Here is a 21998-nt window from a genome sequence, read left to right as displayed (position 1 = left end):
ACTACATTATGTCCATAAATCAATATAGTATTATTTCTATGTATCCCTCTACAATTTGTTTTTCTCTCAATATTTTGATACTCCCATTAATACATATAAACTCTAGTTTATTGATTTTAATAGCTATAGATTCCATGTATATTTGTTACAGTTGAGTTTTCCTGTTGATGGAGTTCACGCTTTTCCCCAGTTTGTCAGTAGAATGAACAGGTCTGCAGTAGAATGAATAGGTCTGCAGAACTTATTTGTCCTGTGAGTTTCTCTAAGACACATACCAAGAGTAGGATGCTGGGTCATACCAGGCTTGTGCTGTAGAAGGTTTTCCCTTTGTTCTGCAAAGTGGTTTTGCTATTTTTTTACCATCAGCAGAATATGCTCTTTGTACTTACCCTTCACCTGGTCAGACTGAAGTTGTGGCCAGTCAGATGGGTGTGAAATGGTGGGTTAGTGTAATTTTTTTTTTTTAAAGATTTATTTATTTATTTTGAGAGAGTGAGAATGAGAGAGAGAGAGAGAGTTCATGAGAGCAGGGAGGGTTAGAGGGAGAAGCAGGCCCCTCGCCGAGCAGGGAGCCTGATGCGGGACTCGATCCTGGGACTCCAGGACCATGACCTGAGCTGAAGGCAGTTGCTTAACCAACTAGCCACCCAGGCGCCCCAGTGTAATTTTAATATGCATTTCCCTGATTACTGATAAGGTTGTGTGAGCATCTCTTTGTATATTTAGTGGGCATTTGGGTTTCCTGTTTTGTGAATTGCCTGTTCATTTCTTTTGCCTGTTTAAAACTTTATAGGGAGGAGAGGTTTCTCCTTATTGAAGTTCTTCTTCACACTAATCCTTTCTCAGTTACAAGCACTGCTAATATTTTCTCCCAGTTCTGGGTTTAGCTTTCGGTTTGTATTTTTTATGTGCATGTTTTCCTTTTTTTTAAAGATTTATTTATTTTAGAGAGAGAGAGTATGCAAAGGGGGAGGGGCAGAAGGAGAGAGGTGGGGAAGCAGACTCCCCGCTGAGCAGGGAGCCCAATGTGGGCTCCATCTCAAGACCCTGAGATCATGACCTGAGCAGAAACCAAGAGTCAGAGGCTTAACCGTCTGAGCCACCCAGGTGCCCCTGTTTTTCCTTTTATTATTGAATTTATCAATCTTTTTTTTATGACTTTAAGAAATCTTTCTCAATCCTTACGTCACAAATATACTGTTTTCTCTTATGAACTTTTTTTTTCACAACTGGGTTTTTACCTGGAATTTTTAGAAATTATTTTCATGAACTAAATTTAGAAAAGTGGATATAACATATGCAGTTTGACAATTATAAAGGACATACTTAGATAACTACCAGCTAGATAAAGAAATAGAGTAGCAGCATCCCAGGGCTGTCCCCTCCGTGATCATATTACATTGCTTCTCTTTGTAGTTTCTACTCTCATAGGTGCAGCCCTAAAAAATGATTTGTTTTCGAACTTTCTGAATAGTTATACTGTATGTGTTCCAATAGTTATACTGTATGTCTTCTTTTACTGTACATTGTTTTTGAGAGTCATATTGATCTGCAACTCTAGTTCACTAAATTTTTCAAAAACTGCAAGGCAGTTTGAATGTTTATGAATATATTACAGTTGACTATTCTGTTGATGGTTAAATTTTTTTTTTAATTTGGTATGTTAAACAGTGATGCTATGAACATTCTTAAACACACATTCATTTCTCTAAGGCATGTACTGGAATTACTGGGTAATCAGTAAGAATATCTTTAACACTCATAGATTTTGCCAAAACATTTTCCAAAATGATTTTACTGTCTAACCAGCAATGTAATGTAAGCGCTTGCATTGTTCCACACCTTGTTGATACTTGGTATTGTCAGACTTAAATTTTTGCCAGTCTGGTAGGGATTCAACACTGTCTCATTATAGTTTTGAAGTGGTTGAATACCTTTGCCTATATTTATTAGCTATTTAGACTCCCTCTTTTGAGAAAAATTGATCAGGTCTTTTACTCATTCTGTGCTGTTGTTTTTTTCTTTATTGGTTTATGGGGGCATTTCCTCTTCCCCCATCATAATCTTTTAACAGTTACACATTGCAAATATCTTCTTACAGTCTGTGGCCTGCCTTTTTACTCTTCTGATGAACCAAAACTATTTTTTTTTATTGAAATGTATTCAATGTATAACGTATAAATTTTTAAGATGATATGTTGATATATGTTATGATTGCCAATGTAGTGATAAATAGCACCTGTATTATATCACATAGTTATATCTTTTTTTTTTGTATAACATAATTAAATCCTTTTAGTGGTTGGAGAATTTAAGATCAAGTTTCTTAGCAAATTTGTTGATTGTAATACAGTATTATCTATATTCACTATACTGTGCATTAGCTCTCTAGGACTTATTTACTATTTGTTGCAAGTTTCTACCCTTAAACAACATCGCCCCTTCTCCCCCAAACTCCCACTTCCTGGTATCCACCACTTCACTCTCTTTTTACAAAAAGTTAGGCCTCTTTGGATTTCACATGTAAGTGAGATCATACAGTGTTTGTCTTTCTCTGTCTGACTTACCTCACTTAGCATGATGTCCTCAAAGTCCATCCATGTTACTGCAAATTATGTCCTTCTCTCTCATGGCAAAATAATATTCCATTGTGTATATATATCATGTATTCTTTATCCATTCATATGCTGATGGGCACTTAGGTTGTTTCCATATCTTGGCTATTGTGAGTAATGCTGCAGTAAAAACATGGGCTTTGATATCCCTGTTTTCATTTCCTTTGGGTGTGTACTCCGAAGTGGCATAGCTGGATCATATGGTAGGTCTATTTTTAATTTTTTGAGGAACCTCCATATTGTTTTCTATAGTGGATGAACCAGTTTAACATGCCCACCAACGGTGCACAAGGATTTCCTTTTCTCCACATCCTTGCGAATACTTATCTCCTCTCTTCTTGATGATAGCCTTTCTGGCAGCTGTGAAGTGATCTTGTGGTTTTGATTTGCATTTCCTGGATAATTAGTGATGTTGAGCATCTTTTCATGTACTGTTGGCCATTTGGATGTCTTCTTTGGAAAACTGTCTATTGAGTTCCTTTGCCCATTTTTCAATCATTTTTTTTTTTGTTACTGAGTTATAGGAGTTCCTTCTGTATTTTGGATATTAATCGCTTATCTGATATATGGTCTGCAAAAGTTTTCCCATTCTGTAGGTTGCTGTTTCATTTTGTTGATTATTTCTTTTGCTGTACAGAAGCTTTTGAATTTTGATTTGTTGATTTTTGCTTTTGTTGCTTGTGCTTTTGGTATCAAGAAATTATTGCCAAGACCAGTGTCTTAGAGCTCCTTCCCTATGTTTTGTTCTAGACCACAGCAATTAGGCCTGGATTTTAATGAAATGCGCAGTTATTTTGTTAAGCAAAATTCTGTTTGTCTTCTTGGATGCCTCTATTATATCTACCCCACACCTAAGCCTCTAACTAAAGTCCTTGTGATTATCTCCAAAATACCTTTGGGTTCATCTGTTAGGTTAGTTGAACACCTGTCTCTTCCTCCAGATTGTAAACTCTCAAAAAATAGATATTGTCCTTGTCTGTCTTGGTCACACAGATTTAAGTGCCTATTAAATATCTGAACTTATATAATAAACTCCTATGAATTGGTGAAGAAAAATATTAATTCCTTTCTTAATGGGTAAAGGACAGTAGTTCACAAAGGGATATGAACTAAGGAAATGTTTGACCATAATATTAAGTAAATTTAAAACTTTCAATTAAATCTGAAAATTAACTCTTGACAATTATATTCTAACAGGCAATCCATCTCGAAGATCCAAGCCTGTGCCTCCCCGTGATTTAGGCAGTTCGGATAAGGGACAGGTAAATCTCTTTATATTTTTATATATTTAAGCATAGATTACTCAGGCTTAAAATTGCTTAGTTAACTGATTTAAGTTTCTAAACCATTTATAAAGGAGATTTTTTAAAAGATTCATTTATTTAAGAGAGAGCTCTTGTGTGGGGGGAGGGACAGAGGGAGAGGGAGAGATTGAATCTCAAGCAGACTCTGTGCTGAGCGCAGAGCCTGATGTGGGGCTCGATCTTACGACCCTGAGATCATGACCTGAGCTGAAACCAAGAGTTGGACGCTTAAGCGACTGACCCACCCAGGCACCCCTATAAAGGAGGGTTTTTTTTTTTTACTTAACATTGTGAATGTTTTTTATATAACACCAAATGCTAGTCATCGAATCCTATAATAGAATCTGGCATTTGGAAATAAATGTAAGTTTTAGCTATTTGAAATGTGATTACATGTCCTTTAGGACAGATAAAAAGAACGCATCTTGTCCTTGCAGACTGCCTCACCCAGGGAGGCCCCTGAACCAGTGGACTTCCCAGATCCTGAGTGTAAAAAGGACGACAAAAAGGAGGAAAAAGAAGAAATTCAGGGAGAAATCAGTCATCCTGATGGAAAGGTTAAAAATTTTTAAAAAAATAATACTATAAGAAATTAATATAGGTTAAAGTAGAGTCGGAACACTTAGATTCTAAGTTAATTGATCTTTCAGACTGTAGGGGTGTTTAAGAACTATAGTTCCTTGGACTGTGACCTTAGTTTGAGCGTTTGGACTCCTCTAAAAATGCTTGACACACACATGCATTTAGTTGCCATTTCTAGTTTAGAGATACAGCAAATTACAAAGGAATTACACTTCCTTTGTTTAAACTCTGTTCTTCCTCTAAACATAGGGTAAAAAGCCTTTATCATCTTGGTACTTTTTAAAAGCCTCTGTTCCCTTCCTGCAGCCTTTCTATCTCCAGCTCACAGTTTTATTTTTGTGCTTAGGAAAGGTTTTGAGCAGGATACTGCCTGGCTGGGTGTTCCAGCTAGAAGAAAGAATGAAAAGGGAAGGGACATAAACAGGTTTGTTAGCAGGGAGGGGATGAGGTAAGTTTTCCTCAGGTTTATAGAAAATTTACTTCTCCACATACCCTAATTTATTTTAATTGAAATTATAAGGCCAAAGTTCATTGCTAGTCTTGAGGAATGAGGGAAGGACAAAAGAATAACAGTCAAAGGAAGAAGTTGTAGACTTTTCTTGTACCAATTCTGCTTTCGTGTAACAAATCGTTGGTGGGAAAAGGTTTTTTTTTTTTTTAGAAGAATTCCACGGATAAATGGAAAAGGAATGAGAAAATTTGAGTTATCACTGTGCAGTCTCTAATGAAATAAGGGATCTAGGCAGTAGTCATGAATAAGCACTGAACTCCTAGATGAGAGGCTGATGGAGCTTCATGGCAGATCTAATTGATGTGACCCAGTCGGTCTTGTGGTCTTGAGGACAGTCGCATACTGCACTTCTGAATGTGTAGCCATAAGCAGCTCTCAGCAGTTCGTAGAAAGTATTCTTCAACTATATACTTTCAATTATAGAAAGTATAATTCAACCAGACTTCATTCACACCTCTAGATGTAACTACTAGTTTTTCCCAGGAAGTGTAGGGCATACGAGAACACGTTAAATGACACCATGATTGGAAAGCAGTCAACCAAATCCAGAATGTGGGAAATTTTACATGTTCAGGGAGCCCCAGTTCTTTCAATAAGTAATCATCACTAAAAAGGGGGCAGGGAGGTGAATGTTAAAGGTTGAGATTTAAGAGACATGTCATCAAGTGTTGTGTGTGGACCTTGTTTTGATCCTGATTCAAATAAACTGTAAAGAGTCTATTTTGTGAATTCAGGGAAAACAACATAGAGGGTTACAATATGATGAAGGAATTACAGTTTGTTAGGGGCAGTAATGATTTGGTTATGTTAAAACCTATCCTTAAATCAATTGAAGTGTTTTACATATGAAGTGATACCTGCAGTTTACTTAAAAAAAAAAACTCAGTAAAAAAGAAATTGAAGATGACACAAACAAATAGAAAGATACTCCATGCTCATGGATTGGAAGAATTAATATTGTTACAATGTCCATACTACCCAAAGCTATCTACAGATTCAGTGCAGTCCCTATCAAAATGGCAACAGCATTTTTCACAAAACTAGAATAATACTAAAATTTGTATGGGAATCACAAAAGACCGTGAATACCGAAAGCAATTACGAAAGAAATAATCCCAGACTTCGAGTTATATTACAAAGTTGTAATAATAGAACAGTATGGTACTGACACAAAAATAGACATACAGATCAATGGGACAGAATAGAGAGCCCATGCCTTTTTTTTTTTTTTTTTTTAAGAGGACGGGGTTTTTTTGTTGTTTTATTTTAAAGATTTTATTTATTTACTTGACACAGAGAGAGAGAGAGAGAGCAAGCACAAGCAGGGTGAGCAGCAGAGGGAGAGGGAGAAGTAGACTCCCCCCCAAGCAGGGAGCCCGATGTGGAGCTCGATCCCAGGATCCTGGGATCATGACCTGAGCTGAAGGCAGATGCTTAACCAACTGAGCCATCCAGGCGCTCCTAAATTCATGCTCTTATGGTCAATTAATCTATGACAAAGGAGGCAAGAATATACAACGGGAAAAAGACAGTCTCTTCAATAAATGGTATTAGAAAAACTGGACAGCTACCTGCAAAAGAATGAAACTGAACCACTTTCTTATACTATACACAAAAACAAACTCAAAATGGATTGAAGACCTAAATGTGAGACCTGAAACTATAAAAATACAAAAGAGCATAGGCAGCAACTTCTTTGACATCAGCTATAGCAACATTTTTCAAGATAGGTCTTCTAAGACAAGAGAAACAAAAGCAAAACTATTGGGACTACATCAAAATAAAAAACTTTTGCGTATAGCAAAGGAAACCATTGATGAAACAAAAAGGCAACTTACTGAATGGGAGAAGATATTTGCAAATGACATATCTGGTAAGGTGTTAGTATCCAAAATATATGAAGAACTTACACGACTCAACACCCAAAAAACAATCCAATTAAGAAATGGGCAGAGGACCCCAACAGACATTTTTCCAAAGGAGACATACAGATGACCAACAGACATGAAAAGATGCTCAACATCACTAATCAGGAAAATGCAAATCAAAGCCACAGTGAGCTATCACGTCACACCTATCAGAATGGCTAAAATCAAAAAGACAAGAAATAACAAGTGTTAGTGAGAATGTGGGGGAAAAGGAACACTGTACACTGTTGATGGGAATGCAAACTGGTGCAGCCATTGTGGAAGACGGTATGGAGGTTCCTCAAAAAGTTAAAATGGAAATACCATGATTCAATAATTCCACTACTGGGTATTTACCCAAAGGAAACAAAAACACTAATTCAGAAAGATATATGTGCCCTTATGTTTGTTGCAACATTATTTACAATAGTCAAGGTATGGAAGCAACCTAAGTGTACACTGATAGAGAGGTAAAGAAGATGTGTGTACACACACACACTGGAATATCACACAGCCATAAAAAAGGATGAGATCTTGCCATTTGCTACAACATGGATATACTTAGATGGTATTATGCTAAGGGAAGTAAGTCAGACTAAGTACCATATGATTTCACTCACATAGAATCTAAAAAAATCAAATGAATAAACCAAAAGCAGAATCAGACCTATAAATACAGAGAACAAACTGATGGTTGCCATGGGGGGAGGTGGGGGTATGGACAAAATGGGTCAAGGGGAGTGGGAGGTACAGGTTTCTAGTTATGGAATGAGTAGTCATGGGGATGAAAGGTCCAGCATAGGGAATATGGTCAATGATACCGTAGTAGCATTTTCTGGTGACAGATGGAGCTACGGTGAGCACAGCATAACATATAGACTTGTAAAATCACTGTGTTGTACACCTGAAACAAACATTGTATGTCAACTATACTTAATAAAAAGAAAACTCAGCAAAAAATGAGTTTGTTTTGGTGACATAAGAATGGTGATGTGTTGATACTAGGAGACAATATTTTTGAGACAATGTTTTTGCCTTTAATTAGGAAAGATTTCAAAGGTAATTTGGAAGAGAATATTTTTGTCATGTGGTATCAGGAGGAAATCTCTCCTATTGATAATCTTGTTTCCTTTTTTTGTAGATAGAAAAGGTTTATAAGAATGGGTGCCATGTTATATTGTTTCCAAATGGAACTCGGAAAGAAGTGAGTGCAGATGGGAAGACTGTCACTGTCACTTTCTTTAATGGTGATGTGAAGCAGGTCATGCCAGATGAGAGAGTGGTAGGTTTCCCTAGGATTGTTTTTCTCCATGGCTTAAACATCTCTAGAGAAAACACATACTGACTTTCTGTCTTTATAGATCTACTACTATGCATCTGTCCAGACTACTCACACTACTTATCCAGAAGGACTAGAAATCTTACATTTCTCAAGTGGACAAATAGGTAAAAACTTGCTCTGCCCTCTAATTACTTTCCTTTCTTTAAAAATAAAATACTTATAGTAACCTTTTTTAAACAGAGAAACATTTCCCAGATGGGAGAAAAGAAATCACATTTCCTGACCAGACAATCAAAAACCTATTTCCTGATGGACAAGAAGAAAGCATTTTTCCAGATGGTACAATTGTAAGAGTACAAAGGTATATTATATGTTAAATTTGCTTCTAGATTTGCCTATTTTCAACTTGTATTTCCAAGTGAATTTTTGAAATCTTAAAACATTTATGTAAGTCATTCAGAATTTCAGTAAGTTTAGTAGTGAGTACAGATACACACTTTGAGAGGTGAAAAAGAGTTCAGCATTTTGGAGTTTAGAACTTAGAGACATATAGGTTCTAATACCTAGTCTGTAGCCTAGAAACCTAAAGGGAGTCTGTACAGTACTTCACAAAAAGGGAATGACAAGTATTTGTACAGAAATAAATTTGGTGGGGCGCCTGGGTGGCTCAGTCACTTAAGCGTCTGCCTTCGGCTCGGGTCATGATCTCAGGGTCATGGGATCGAGCCCCGTGTCAGGCTCCCTGCTCAGCATGGAGTCTGCTTCTCCCTCTCTCTCTGCCCCTCCCCACTGCTCATGCTCTATTGCTCTCTCTCTCAAATAAATAAAATCTTAAAAAAAAAAAATTTGGTGAAATTTGAAAACAGTGAATAAGACACAAAGAAGGAAAGCCGCCCTATCAGTTTTTAAAGAACAATGATGAACAATGATGGCAGTATTTGAATTACTGTGTCTCTTCTCTTATGATTTGCTGGATCTCCTTGTCCCTTCCTGATTAGTATTTTATTCCTCTGGCCTCCCTGACTCACTTTAAAATAGCAACTTCTTTATCCTTCTGAGTGTTATAGTTCTTGAAGTTAGAGACTTCTTCTTAATGACTTCTTCAATCCACAATACAGAGCTTCTTGTAGTCACCATTTTAATTAAAACCATGAAGGTTTGTCAGATCCACTGTCCTACTTAGTTTGCACCCTCCTCTCCTAGGTGTGCATGTATTTAACTAATTTGAGTTGTGTGTTAGAAAGTTAGCAAAAAAAAAAAAGTACAACACTAATTCAAATAATGTAGGAACTTCTTATGGTCATGGTAGTATTTTCCGTTAACATGGTTTGAAATTTTCTCTGATGTTCAACTAAATAAATACCAATCTCTTCTAAAACTTGAGGAAAATCTTATATGTACATTATATTTTGAGCAATTTCAGAAAATTTTCCATCTTTAACTTATGTTTGAAATTTTTTTATAATAAAAAGTAGAGAAAATGATAAAAACTCCATTGTACCCATCTGTCCATCTTCAACAAGTATTAACTAGTGGCCAATCTTTTTTCATCTACATTCAAGCAAATCCCAGATATCAGATCATTCAGAATTATTTTGGCATCTTTTATTTATAGTGGTGATTCTTCAACTTAACTGTGCATTTAAAACCACCTGGAAGGGGCGCCTGGGTGGCTCAGTCGCCCCTTCAGACGCCAGCCTTCGGCTCAGGTCATGATCCCAGGGTCCTGGGGTCGAGCCCCGTATCGGGCTCTCTGCTTCGTGGGAAGCCTCCTTCTCCCTCTCCCACTCTCCCTGCTAGTGTTCCTGCCCTTGCTATCTCTCTCTGTCAAATAAGTAAATAAAATCTTAAAAAAAAAAAAAACCACCTGGAAGAATTGTTCATTTGGAGGTTGCTGGACCCCACGCCAGTAATTTGCATTTCTAATAATGTCTTGGGAGATGCTGTCATCCCTGGTCCTGGGGCTGCACTTGATAAAACAGTGGCTCTCAAAATGGCTTTTAGTTCTAACACTTCTATGTGGCACAAAGCCATTACATTCACATAAAATTTGAGAAATAACCAAAATAGAAAAAAACCCCACTGTGTTGAGAAGTGGTAATTCACAGTCTATAGCCTAGCTTTGTGTTTCTAACGGCACATTATAGATAGATGTCGGGGTTCAGTTTGAATGTCCTGCATGCACATTAAGCAGTCCACTTGGGATTAACAGCTTCTTTGTTCCACTGCTTCAGAATAGGTCTTAAGTCTGATTTATGGCCCTTCCCAGGGATATAAACAGTCTTCTCCAATCTGATAAAGAGTAAGCGCTCAGACTGCTTAAACATACTGAAAAGAATAAAGGTCAAAACTGAAAGCCATATATTTTTTTTTAGACTTTATTTGAGAGAGTGAGAGAAAGCGAGTGCACACGCACAAGCAGGGGGAGCGGCAGGCAGAGGGAGAAGCAGGCTCCCCACTGAGCAAGGAGCCCAGTGTGGGACTTGATTCCAGGACCCTGGCATCATGACCTGAGCTGAAGGCAGCCGCTTAACCGACTGAGTCACCCAGGCGCCCCAGAAAGCCATATTTTAATACAATGCCCAATTTTTCTTAGAGGCGGAATACAGGTGAAGTTAAAAAACCTAAGTATTTTGTAGTGAAAACATAAATTTATTAAAAACTTTTCATGGGCACATTTAAGTGCTAATCTGATCAGTGGAACTATCAGCCTGAAGCAGAAACAGGGTAGAAAGAATTTGCAAAGAAGGTATTGTGCAAGGAGAGGACCAGTGGAGGTTCTAGGAAAGAACTGCCAGAATCAAAAGGACATTTTTAGATCATTTTCCTGTTATATATTTAATATTTTAAAGAAATTAAATTTTATTTACAGAGATGGCAACAAAATCATAGAGTTTAATAATGGCCAAAGAGAACTACACACTGCCCAGTTCAAGAGACGGGAATATCCAGATGGCACTGTTAAAACTGTATATACAAATGGTCATCAAGAAACAAAATATACATCTGGTCGAATAAGGGTTAAAGACAAGGATGGTAATGTTCTAATGGATACAAAATTGTAATGATACTGTGCATGACTAATCATGAAATAACACTAACTTGATTTTCTTGTTAAAAAATGTACATTTGTGGTTTCTGTGGTTTAATTTATACATACTGTGTGTGTTGTGTATATATATAAATGGAAAAGATTATGTTTGGATTGTAAAATAAAACACCATAGCTTTTTATATTCTTTGAAATGTACAAGAACAGCTTTCATTTTTAGTTCACCTTTCTACAGTTAAGTGCATGACTAAGGAAAGCATTATTTGTTATAAACTGTATAGACTGCAAAAATAATGAGGCACTTTTATTGAAGATGGTTATAAAAGCCAAGAAGTACAAGAAATACAATAGCACAGATTTGCCACGAGCACATCAGCCATTAACAAGAACTTGCACAGAAAGTTTACTCGAGTTAAGAGAATGTCTCCAGTCAGAATATACTGTGTTCAGTTAGTACTAAGATTAAAGCATTTTATCTACTAAAGAGGTTCTTTAATTGTAATAGAATGGGAAGTTAAAACTGAATGAATACAGATAGGTCAAACACCAAAATAGGAAGAAGAATTCATTCTGTGAGTACAGATAATCATAGTGAGGAGAAAACATTTACTGTGATGGTATATAGTAACTGGTTAAAATGGGAGACTTGAGAATGGAAGGGGTGGGAAAAATAACTAGAGCTGGTATTAACTAATCAACTACAGGTACCTTGATGTTATAACCTATAAAACTGTAGGCTGACAGAAGCAAGATGTCCTTGAAGGAAGGGCAAGTCATCTACATATCAATTTACATAATAATTACAGGTTGGTATAGTCACATAAGTGCAATATACAAGTAATACTGGCAATGACTCCCATTTTTAAAAACAGCTAAAGGTATCAGTTCTAGGCGATTTAAGAACTGAATATGAAAAAAGTTGCAAACTTATCAAATTAGGAGTTATATTACTTCAGAATAAAGATTTTTAAATGTGACACAGTACAAACTAAAAAAGGTGACAAATGAAAGGTGTGTCCAAAGATACCACTAAAAAGGAGAAAAGATGAGCCACAGACTAGAAGATATACATACTTGACAAAGGATTAATATCCAGAATATATAAAGAATTCCTACAAATCAATAAGATAATTACAAACAATTCAATAGAAAAATGGACAAAGGATATGAACAAGCGAACAAGTGACTATTAAACCAGTGAATACATATTGAAATGAGATACTTTGTATACTAATATCAATACAGTTTGGCCACACCACACACTGCCAAGGAACTCAACCGATGGTAGTAAATTGAGTAAATCCACTTTTTGGAAAGCAATTACCTAATGACCTAGTAAGTTCCACTACTTAGTATGTATACTAGAAAACTCGTAACATGTATGCAAGGGGTACTACAGAAGAATATTTGTAATTGAAAAAAAACTGGTAACAACCTAAATATCAACAGAATTATGTGCGGAGATGGATAGAAGAGTGAGAGTGAATAAAATAGAGCTCTGCATACCAACATGGATAAATAGCACAAATAGTAAATTAAAGGTGCAGTAGCACACTCATTAAAAAATATACACAGCAGTAGTATATCTTGCTTTATGGATGCATTCATATGCAGTAAAATAAGAATGTAAGAATAATAAACACCAGGTTGACAACAATGTTCACCTCTGCAGGGAAGAGAATGGGGAAGGGCACTACAGGAGTCTTCAACTGTACTCAGAGATCTGTCTTCTGAAACTTATACATTCGTAATAAAATGAACTACATTTGTTTTACATGCCTAAAATATTTGTTTTGAAATTATTGTAAAATAAAACCAGAAAATATTTGAAAGCAAGTATTTATTAACTTTTTCAAACAGTTCCTGACAGTTTAACATGTAAGGGAAAAAAAAAAAGGCCAGCACTATTGCAGCAGAACAAGTCAAGAAAAAGAAGCCTGAAATGGCTTACACATAACAGAAAACTTTCTTCTGGGCTGCTATATAGAGGCTCCACACTGTATAACTGAAAAACAAAATGCATGTTATTTAAAACCTTTGCTTAATTAAATGTTCAAACTAGTTACTGAATCACTTGTTACATTTACGTGGATGAATAAACAGCTGGTTACTTAAGTACTTTAATAGATTTGTTATTAGGTCATGGATTGTTCAATAGTGTTCTCTGCCTACTATATACTTATGTGCTTAAATTACTTATAGTGCCCACTTCCTTCTGCTCTTCTGCCCATCCCCAACCACTATCTGGTACTATGATAGTCATTCCAAGCATTCTTACAGATGCAGATCCTCTTTGATTCTAGTATTCAATAGGTGAAAAGGGCCTACGAAGTCTAAAAGAGAGGTTCTTGTTGAGCTTTGTTGTCATTCTTTGAGAAATCAAGGAAAGTCTGATGGTGTTTTATGGGCAATTTAGCATTAATCTCCACTATATCAGTCACATGCCTTATGCTGATTATAAGGGAGAACAAGAAGTCATGATACTTAACATCATTCGTCTCGGTCTGCCAGCCCCATTTCTACTAATGACATATGAACTGGATACTGTTCATCTTCATATAATGTCACTATTTGTTCTGGTGCCTGAGCCTAAAATTAAAAGATAGTTGTCAAGAAATACAGTAATGTCTGCTGGTTTCTCCCTCCTATATCTGGCCTGTATCACATAGGAAGGAAAATGCATTCTCCAAATTTATTAATAATTGTATTTTAAAAAGATCTTTGTGATGGTTTCCTATTAAATCCCATTCTTTCCAATCTTATATTTAAAATGTAACTTCAACCCAAAGTTTTCCTAGATTAAGCCAATGGCTTTAACACTACCATCCCTGTTAAAATTCATTTATATTCTACCAATAAGGCATTATACTTTTATGCATAAACTGACCAAATTTTGAATGTTATTCATAGAGATGAATAAATAATGTAAGAATACTTACTAGCCCTGTCTGTATTTTCACTGGCTTCTTGAAAGAATCCGTACATAAGCTATTTACACTACTCTGCACACCCAAAAGCATGATACGTACAGAGGTTCTCAAAAAGCACTTTCTAGTAAGAGCACTCTTTCATTAAGAGCTCATTCTTGTCAGAGCGAGTACATCAGGAATCTCCAAATCCTGGGTCCCAAAATCAGGGTAGGTTCGGCTGAAACAACAGTGCTGAGGACCAGGATGAATTAGAGTATATTTCCATTCAAAGGAGTTGATATACTACTTCGGCTGACTGCCATTTTGGAAAAGAGACCTAGGATTCCTGGAATTTAAAATATTTAATCAGAAGTCAAGGGGCGCCTGGGTGGCTCAGTCGTTAAGCGTCTGCCTTCAGCTCAGGTCATGATCCCAGGGTCCTGGGATCGAGCCCTGCATCGGGCTCCCTGCTCCGTGGGAAGCCTGCTTCTCCCTCTCCCACTCCCCCTGCCTGTGTTCCCTCACTCCCTGTGTCTCTGTCAAATAAATAAAATCTTTAAAAAAAAAAAATATTGAATCAGAAGTGAAATACAGACTTTTTGGAGGTAAATTTTTCCAATTTTAAAACAGGTTCAGGCCAGATTCTGCCCATGGGCTACCCTTTTGTGACATGCTAAACCTCTAAAGAAAGCATATTTATACTAAACACAATCTGAACTTTCTCATTTGAACATTTTTTTTTAATAAATGTATTATGTGTGATATAGGTGTAGTGTGTCTATGTGGTATGTCTGGTGTGTGTGTTGTATGTGTAGTGTGTATGTGGTATGTGGGTATGTGTGTGCAGTATGTGTTATTTTTTTTTAATGATTTATCTATTAGGGAGAGAGCATGTGTGCGTGCGCAGGGGGAGGGGGAGAAGGAGAGAGAATCTCAAGTAGACTCCCTGCTGAGTGCAGAGCCCCACACAGGGCTTGATTCCACGGCCTGCGCCAAAATCACAAGTTGGGCACTTAACCAACTGAGCCACCCAGGCGCTCTGTGTGTTCTATATGTGTTACGCATTTTGTCTTTTTCTGTGTGTTATGTGTGGGTGCTGAGTGGTATATGTGTGATGTGTGTGTTGTTTTGGTGGTGTAGGTTTGTGAGGTATATGTGTGGTGTATTTGTGGTGTGATATTTCTGTAGTGTGTGTGGTATATTTTGGTGTGTGGTTTGTGTTATGTGTAGTTTGTGCTGGAGAGAAGGATGTTTGTGTGCTGTATGTATGTCGTGCCTGTGGTGTATGAGCTGTGTGAGTGTGGTTTTGACTGATGCATGGTGTATTTGTGGTGTATGTGTCTGTGTGTTTAGTGTGTGTGCATTATGTGTATGGGTGAGATATATGTGTGGTGTGTAAAACGTGTGTGTATGTGGCATATAACTGTGCAGTGTAAGTCTGTAGTGTATGAGTGGTGTGCATGATGTTTAAGTGTATGATGTGTTTGTGTGGTATACGTATGGTGTGTGTGGTGTAAATGGTGTATTGGTTTCATGTGTGCACAGTACGTGTTTGGTGTGTTTGTGTTTCATATGTTTTGTGTTGTGTGTGTGCTATCTGCCTTTGTAGTGTATGCTGGTATCTGTTGTGAGTGGTGTGTGTGTTCCAGTGTTGTGTGTGTGTGTTGTGCTGGTTATGTGTGATGCCTAGATGGTATATATGTGGTGTGTGAATGAAGTTTCTGTAGTGTGCATTGTCTATTTTTATATGTGTGTGGTGTTTTTGTGGTGTATGTGTGGTATATGTGTGCTAGATGTTTAGTGTGTGTTGTGTATTTCGAGTGTGTGATATGTGTGTTGTGTGTGTGCTGTATGCGCACCGAGTGTGGTTTTTATGTGGTATGTGGTATGTGTAAAACGTGTGCAGTATGTGTGTGTGCATGGTATGTGTGTACTGTGTGTCAGGTTATATGTGGCGAATGTGTGGTATCTGTTTTGTGCATGGTATATGTGGGGTGTATAAGTATTGGGTGATGTGATATATGATGAATATGTGTTGTGTGCACAGTTTGTAGTAGAAATGTGATGTAGGTGTGTGTGTGAGGTCTGAATGTTTTTTGAGTGATGTGTGTATGTTACATGTTTGGTGTGTGTTGAATGGTGAGTATATGGTATTTGGGTGTTTTGGTTGCAATATATTTTGTATGTTCTATATGTGTACTGTGTGTTGTATGTTTATTATGTGCAGGGTGCGAGTGCTGTATGTGTGGTGTTTTTCGGTGGTGTGCATTTTTGAGTTGCTCATGTGTTGGTTATGTGTGGTGTCTGTGGTTGAATATGTGGAATGTGAATGGTATTTCTGGGGTTGTGTGGGGTATGTATGGTGTGTGTGCTATATGTGGTGTTTGTGTGTCTTGTATTTCATTTGTATAATTCTTGCTTGTTTTGTGTGTTTAGAGTGTGCAATGTGTCTACTGTGCTCTGGGTGTAATTTTTATGGTGCGTGTGGTGTGTGGTATATGCATAGTGTGTGTGAAAGGTTTTCGATATATGTGTTTTATATGTGTGGTTCTTTGTGTGGTATATGGTATGTGTTGTATGTGTGGTATGTGGTGTATGGGTGTCTGCCATATATTTTGTGTGTTATATTCTATTAAGTGTAGTGTGTGTTGTATATTTCTGTGTGTGTTGTGTGTGGAATGTGAATGCTGTATGTGTTTATCTGAACCTTTTGACAGAGGGTCTACTGCATTGAACAATTCAAAATTATTACAATTCAATCCTTTCCATGGCTTTGACCAGAATTCCCATTCTGGTCTTTTCTACTTTTAGGATGCAGTTCAATGTCACATCCCAGACCTACCTATTCACTTATCATTTAACTGCCTAAGGAGGAGCTCAAATACCATACCATATCCTGATCTCTCCAGATGGAAATAGTCCTTCTTGTACCTATACTTCTTTTATAGAACATATTCTACCTCAAATTTATTAATGGTTTACAAATGTTTCATTTCCCTCACTGATTTATGAGTTCTTTGATTACAGGATACTCATTTTGATCATTTTCATCTTATTCATGACATCAGTGATATTTTATATCAATATAGGGCTAATAAAAATTTGCTAAATATAAATTTAAAGCATAATTTTAACAAGCCTTAAAATTAATCTTGTATTTACAGATTTATATGCTTTAAAGCATTTTTTTTTTTTTTTTTTTTTTTTTTGCATCTAGAGTGGCATAAATAGAAAGCACTTTAGAAAGTGAATTAGGGACCTTACAAATAGCCTCAATAAGGTTTTGGCTAATTAAGATAGTTACCATGGAAGAAGCATAAAGTTGTTTTCCTTGAAGACAGTCTATCATAGCCCACAATGCTTCCATGCTCCATTTGGGACAATATGGTATTCTTGTCTTTCCTGGGTCTCTTAAGGGAGGTTTAAACCCTGCCAAGAGAACCTTTATGGCTCGGGCTGGATACTGCATGAGATGAAGAGGAATTTGACGCAGTCTGTCACAAAAGAAATTCTTAAAATGTTCAGAATGTCACAATTAAAATTCTCTAACAGCTAAAGTTGTAAAACATAGAGGAAAAATTTATGACATTGGATTTGGCAATGAATTAGCTGTGATACCAAAGCACAAACAACAGAAGAAGAAAATAAATTGGACCACATCAAAATGAAAAACTCTGCAAAGGACAATCATTGAAAAAGCAACCTACAGAATGAAAGAAAATATATACTAAAAAGTAGACATTTCTCCAAGGAAGATACATAAATGGCCAACAACCACATGAAAAGGTGCTCAATATCATTAATCAGCAGGAAAATGCAAATCAAAGCCACAGTGAGATACAACGTCACATCCATTAAGGTGGCTACTATCAAAACACCAGAAAATACCAAGTGTTGGTGAGGATGTGGAGAGAGACTGGAACTCTTGGACACTTAGTGTACAACGGTACAGCTGCAATGGAAAACAGTTTGCTGGTTTCTTCAAATACGAAAAATAGGATGAGTATGTGATCCAGCAATTCCACTTCTCAGTATATACCCCCAAAGAACTGAAAGCAGGGTCTCGAAGAGACATGTACACTCATGTTCATACCAGCTATTCACAATAGCTAAAAGGTGGAATCAATCCAAATATCCAAATATCCATTTATCCATGGATGAATGGATAAATAAAAGGTAGTGTATACATATGATGGAATATTATTCAGCCTTAAAAATGAAGGGAATTCTGACACATGCAACATGGTGAACCTTAAGGAAACTATGCTAAGTGAAATAAGCCAGTTACAAAAGGACAAATACTGTATGATTCCACTTATATGGGATACCTATAATAGTTAAATTCATAGGGAAAGAAAGTAGAATGGTGGTTGCCAGGGGCTGGATGAGGGGGAAATGAATGGGGAATGTTGTTTAAAGGGTACAGAGTTTCAGTTTTACAAAATGAAAAGAGTTCTAGAGGTTGGCTACATAACAATGTGAGTATAATTAACACTATACATTTAAAATAATTAAGACAGTAAATTTTATGATATATGCATTTTACCACAATTAAATATTACAAACAAAAAAATGGAAAATAATAAGTGTTGGCAAGGATGTGGAGAAACTGGAACCCTTGTGTATTGCTGGTGGGAATGTAAAATGGTACAGACACTGCAGAAAAGTTTGGCAGTTCTTCAGAGAGTTTAACAAAATTACCATATATTTCAGCAATTCTACTTCTAGGTATACATACCAAACAACTGAAAGCAGGAACTCAAACAGCTACTTGTACATTAATGTTCATAGCAGCATTATTCATGATAGCCAGAGGATGGAAACAACTCAAGTGTCCATCAACATATGAATAAATAAAACATAGTATAGACATACAAAGGAGTGTTAGTCATAAAAATAATGAAATTCTGATACATGCTACAATTGAGTGTACCCTGAAAACTTTATCCTAAGTAAAATAAACCAGACACAAAAGGACAAATACTGTATGACAGTATTTATATAAGGTACCTAAAACAGGACAAATTCAGAGACAGTAAAAAATGGTTACCAGGAGGTGAGGAAAAGGGAATGGAATGTTACTGCTTAGTGGGTACAGAATTTCTGTTTGGGATTAGGAAATCATCCTGAAAATGGACAGTGGCAATAGCTGCACAACATCCTGAATATACTTAATGACAATTAAATGTATACTTAAAAATGGCTAAAATGGTAAATTCTATATTTTATAATTAAAAGACTTACAGATATTTTTTAAAAAATCCTAATAAATAGCTTTAAAAGTTTTCCTTTTAAAAGAAAAACCAAAAATTTTCCAATAATTATTATTTAAAAAACCTCTAAGAATTCTAATTCAACTAAGTTGACATAAAAAAAACCCCAACCTGTTTATTGTCAGCTTTTCAGTTGATCCGTAATCAACAAATTGTACCAGGACAGCTAGAGGATTAAATTCTTTAACAGACACAATCTTTGCTCTATACCATAAGCCATCATCATATTCTGCAAGGCAAGGCATTTCTGGAAAGACAGAAAAAGTAAAAAATCACATTGCCTTGTATTTTCTTTAAAAAACAATTTTTTTAAATACAGGAAAGTACAAAGAAAATATAATCACCATAAACCCATCATTCATATTTAAACACTCAACAGTCTGTCATATGTTAGATTCTGCTTTTTTCTGTTTATAATTTATATACCTTGTTTTTCCTAATTCCTAAGAATTAAGTTCTGAAGAAAGGCACTTCTCCCATTCTCATAGTGCCTAGTTCTGCCCATGGCTTAGACTATTCTTCTAATACCCCCACTTGTTAGACTCCCAAAATTTCATTTCATTTAAGCCATCATCTTCTGCAAAAGATAATAAAATGGTTTCTCCTATTCAATTTTGTGCTCCTCCAATCCATTCTCTATAAAACCACCAGAATTAAATTTTAAAAATTCAACTGCCCTTGTTTAAAATTCAACGGCATTATAACCATCTGCAATATCAAGTCCTTAGTACTGCAGTTATAGGGTTCTTCACAATCTACTCCCAACCAACACCTATCATATATTCTCAAGTATTACCTAACTAGAATTACCTGAGCCTCTACTTTAGTTCATGGTTGTTCTCCATAATTAGAATGTTCACCCATGCCCTTTTTCTGATAAACATCTCTTTTAAAGATCAGCTCCAACATGATTTTTATAAAGCCCTGAGTACTTCTAGTCATTGGTTTCTCTATGATCCAATGGTACTGTGCATACACCTTTGATATGAGCTGTTATTTTCATACTGAACTTGGTTTTCATGTCCCCTCTCAGCTAGCCCACTAGTTCTTATGTGCAGAACTGTATTTGTATTCCTAATATGGTACCTGGTACAAGCAATTGCTCGATAGAAGATCTGCTAATAAATGAATGCTAGGCTTGAGTAAAATTGTGGAAAAATTAGTATAGTATGTACTTCCCTTTTCTTCATACACTTTCAGATTTCAGAGTAGATGGAACCCACTTCAGGCTCTTGTCTTGCCCTACTTCCATCCTTCTCTTTATGTTATCATATTCTTTTCTACATAATCTCCACAAGAGTACTTGTGGGCAAGTGATATTTAAATACTATATGACTTTAATGTACAAAGATTTTTATTAAAGAGTTTTAAACAATTTCTTGTGTTTATAGAAAAGATTATCAATAGAACAGTAAAGAATCTCCTCTAATAGAGTTGTCTGCATAGTAAGCAATTGACTGAATCTCTGTTAATGGTCTCAACGTTTATTATTTCCAGCTTTAAAAACATGGCTGAAGGTTCATCTCAAAATAGAAAAAAATAAAAAACCAAAAAACCCAACCAACCTAGTTGTCATATTATTTTAACCTACAAAACTTTTTAATAGGCACTTGCCTATGAATCAACTTGTACATATGCATACTTAAAAAAGTTTTTATTTTAGAATAAAAAATAAAATACCCACAGAAAAAAGTGCCCACAGAAAATGGAGCTATATATAGCTCCATGAATGATCGCATTATGCACAGAATGTTTCTGTGACTTCCCTCGAGACAAGAAGACAATGAGGAACTGCTTCTTCCAGACTATAAATCTGAGTTTATAAAAAGAAAAAATCATGAATTTATTCTTTCACTCATTCAGCAAATGTTTATGAGCACCTAACTTGTGTAAGGTGCCCTTCTAACTGCTGGTGACACAGCAGTACAAAGAGTCCCTGCTCACAGTGCTATTTAAAAAAGGAATAGAAGGCATGGAGAAAAAAAGGGGTAGGGGAGAGTGGCAGGCTTTATACTTTATATGGGGAGGACATGGAAGACCTGCAATACGGGGACAGTTGAGCAGAGATCTAAATTGCTGTACAGTTCGGGGAAGAACATTCCAGGCAGAGAAAATAGCAAGTGCTATTTATCAGCCAAACATGAGTCACAACTGATTAAAATCTCATTGAGTAAAATCAGGTAAGACTTTAGGCTGATGCTTTCCTTTGCTTTAGCATATCCTCTGATATGTACAAAATGCTATGAATAAATATACCTCTATATATTTATATATACCCATAAATATAAATATTAATATATATTAATAAAAACATAGACACCATTCATGCTTTTCAGAAATTGTCAACACCAGTAAAGAGATGCATTTTCTTCATAGAAGAATCACATATATTTACTAAATATGGGTAGGAATGGATTAGAAGAAAAAAAGCATGATTTGACCTATCCTGATAGGACAGGACAAAATCTGAGCTCCCCTACCCTACTTCAAAGTTATCATTGTAGGTGGTTTGTAATTAAAATTACTGCCATTTAGGTCTGAATGAAAACTCTAACAATTTGAGC

General features: G+C 36.2%; 2 protein-coding genes across 4 annotated transcripts in view; one reads left to right on the top strand and one right to left on the bottom strand.

Moving 5' to 3' along the window:
- Positions 1-14095, top strand: part of CPAP (centrosome assembly and centriole elongation protein) — a 49351-nt gene extending 35256 nt beyond the window's left edge. The window contains exons 12-17 of the mRNA XM_028106412.2: positions 3813-3877; positions 4357-4476; positions 8061-8201; positions 8281-8365; positions 8442-8562; positions 11074-14095. Coding sequence (XP_027962213.1) covers positions 3813-3877; positions 4357-4476; positions 8061-8201; positions 8281-8365; positions 8442-8562; positions 11074-11266 — 725 coding nt within the window. The 3' untranslated portion in view covers positions 11267-14095. The remainder of the gene's footprint in view (positions 1-3812; positions 3878-4356; positions 4477-8060; positions 8202-8280; positions 8366-8441; positions 8563-11073) is intronic.
- Positions 13347-21998, bottom strand: part of RNF17 (ring finger protein 17) — a 138489-nt gene continuing 129837 nt past the window's right edge. For all 3 annotated transcript variants that reach the window (XM_088021775.1, XM_028106389.2, XM_028106398.2), the window contains exons 33-35: positions 19546-19681; positions 17466-17655; positions 13347-13841 (exon numbers count right to left, since the gene is read on the bottom strand). In XM_088021775.1, coding sequence (XP_087877901.1) covers positions 13743-13841; positions 17466-17655; positions 19546-19681 — 425 coding nt within the window. In that variant the 3' untranslated portion in view covers positions 13347-13742. The remainder of the gene's footprint in view (positions 13842-17465; positions 17656-19545; positions 19682-21998) is intronic.

Source organism: Eumetopias jubatus, unplaced genomic scaffold, assembly GCF_037043125.1.
Source record: "Eumetopias jubatus isolate StellerSeaLion01/CBP00866 unplaced genomic scaffold, mEumJub1_p1.0 scaffold_3, whole genome shotgun sequence".
Taxonomy (NCBI): domain Eukaryota; kingdom Metazoa; phylum Chordata; class Mammalia; order Carnivora; family Otariidae; genus Eumetopias; species Eumetopias jubatus.
Note: the sequence above shows the minus strand (reverse complement) of the source record. Positions and strands in the feature narration are given on the sequence as shown.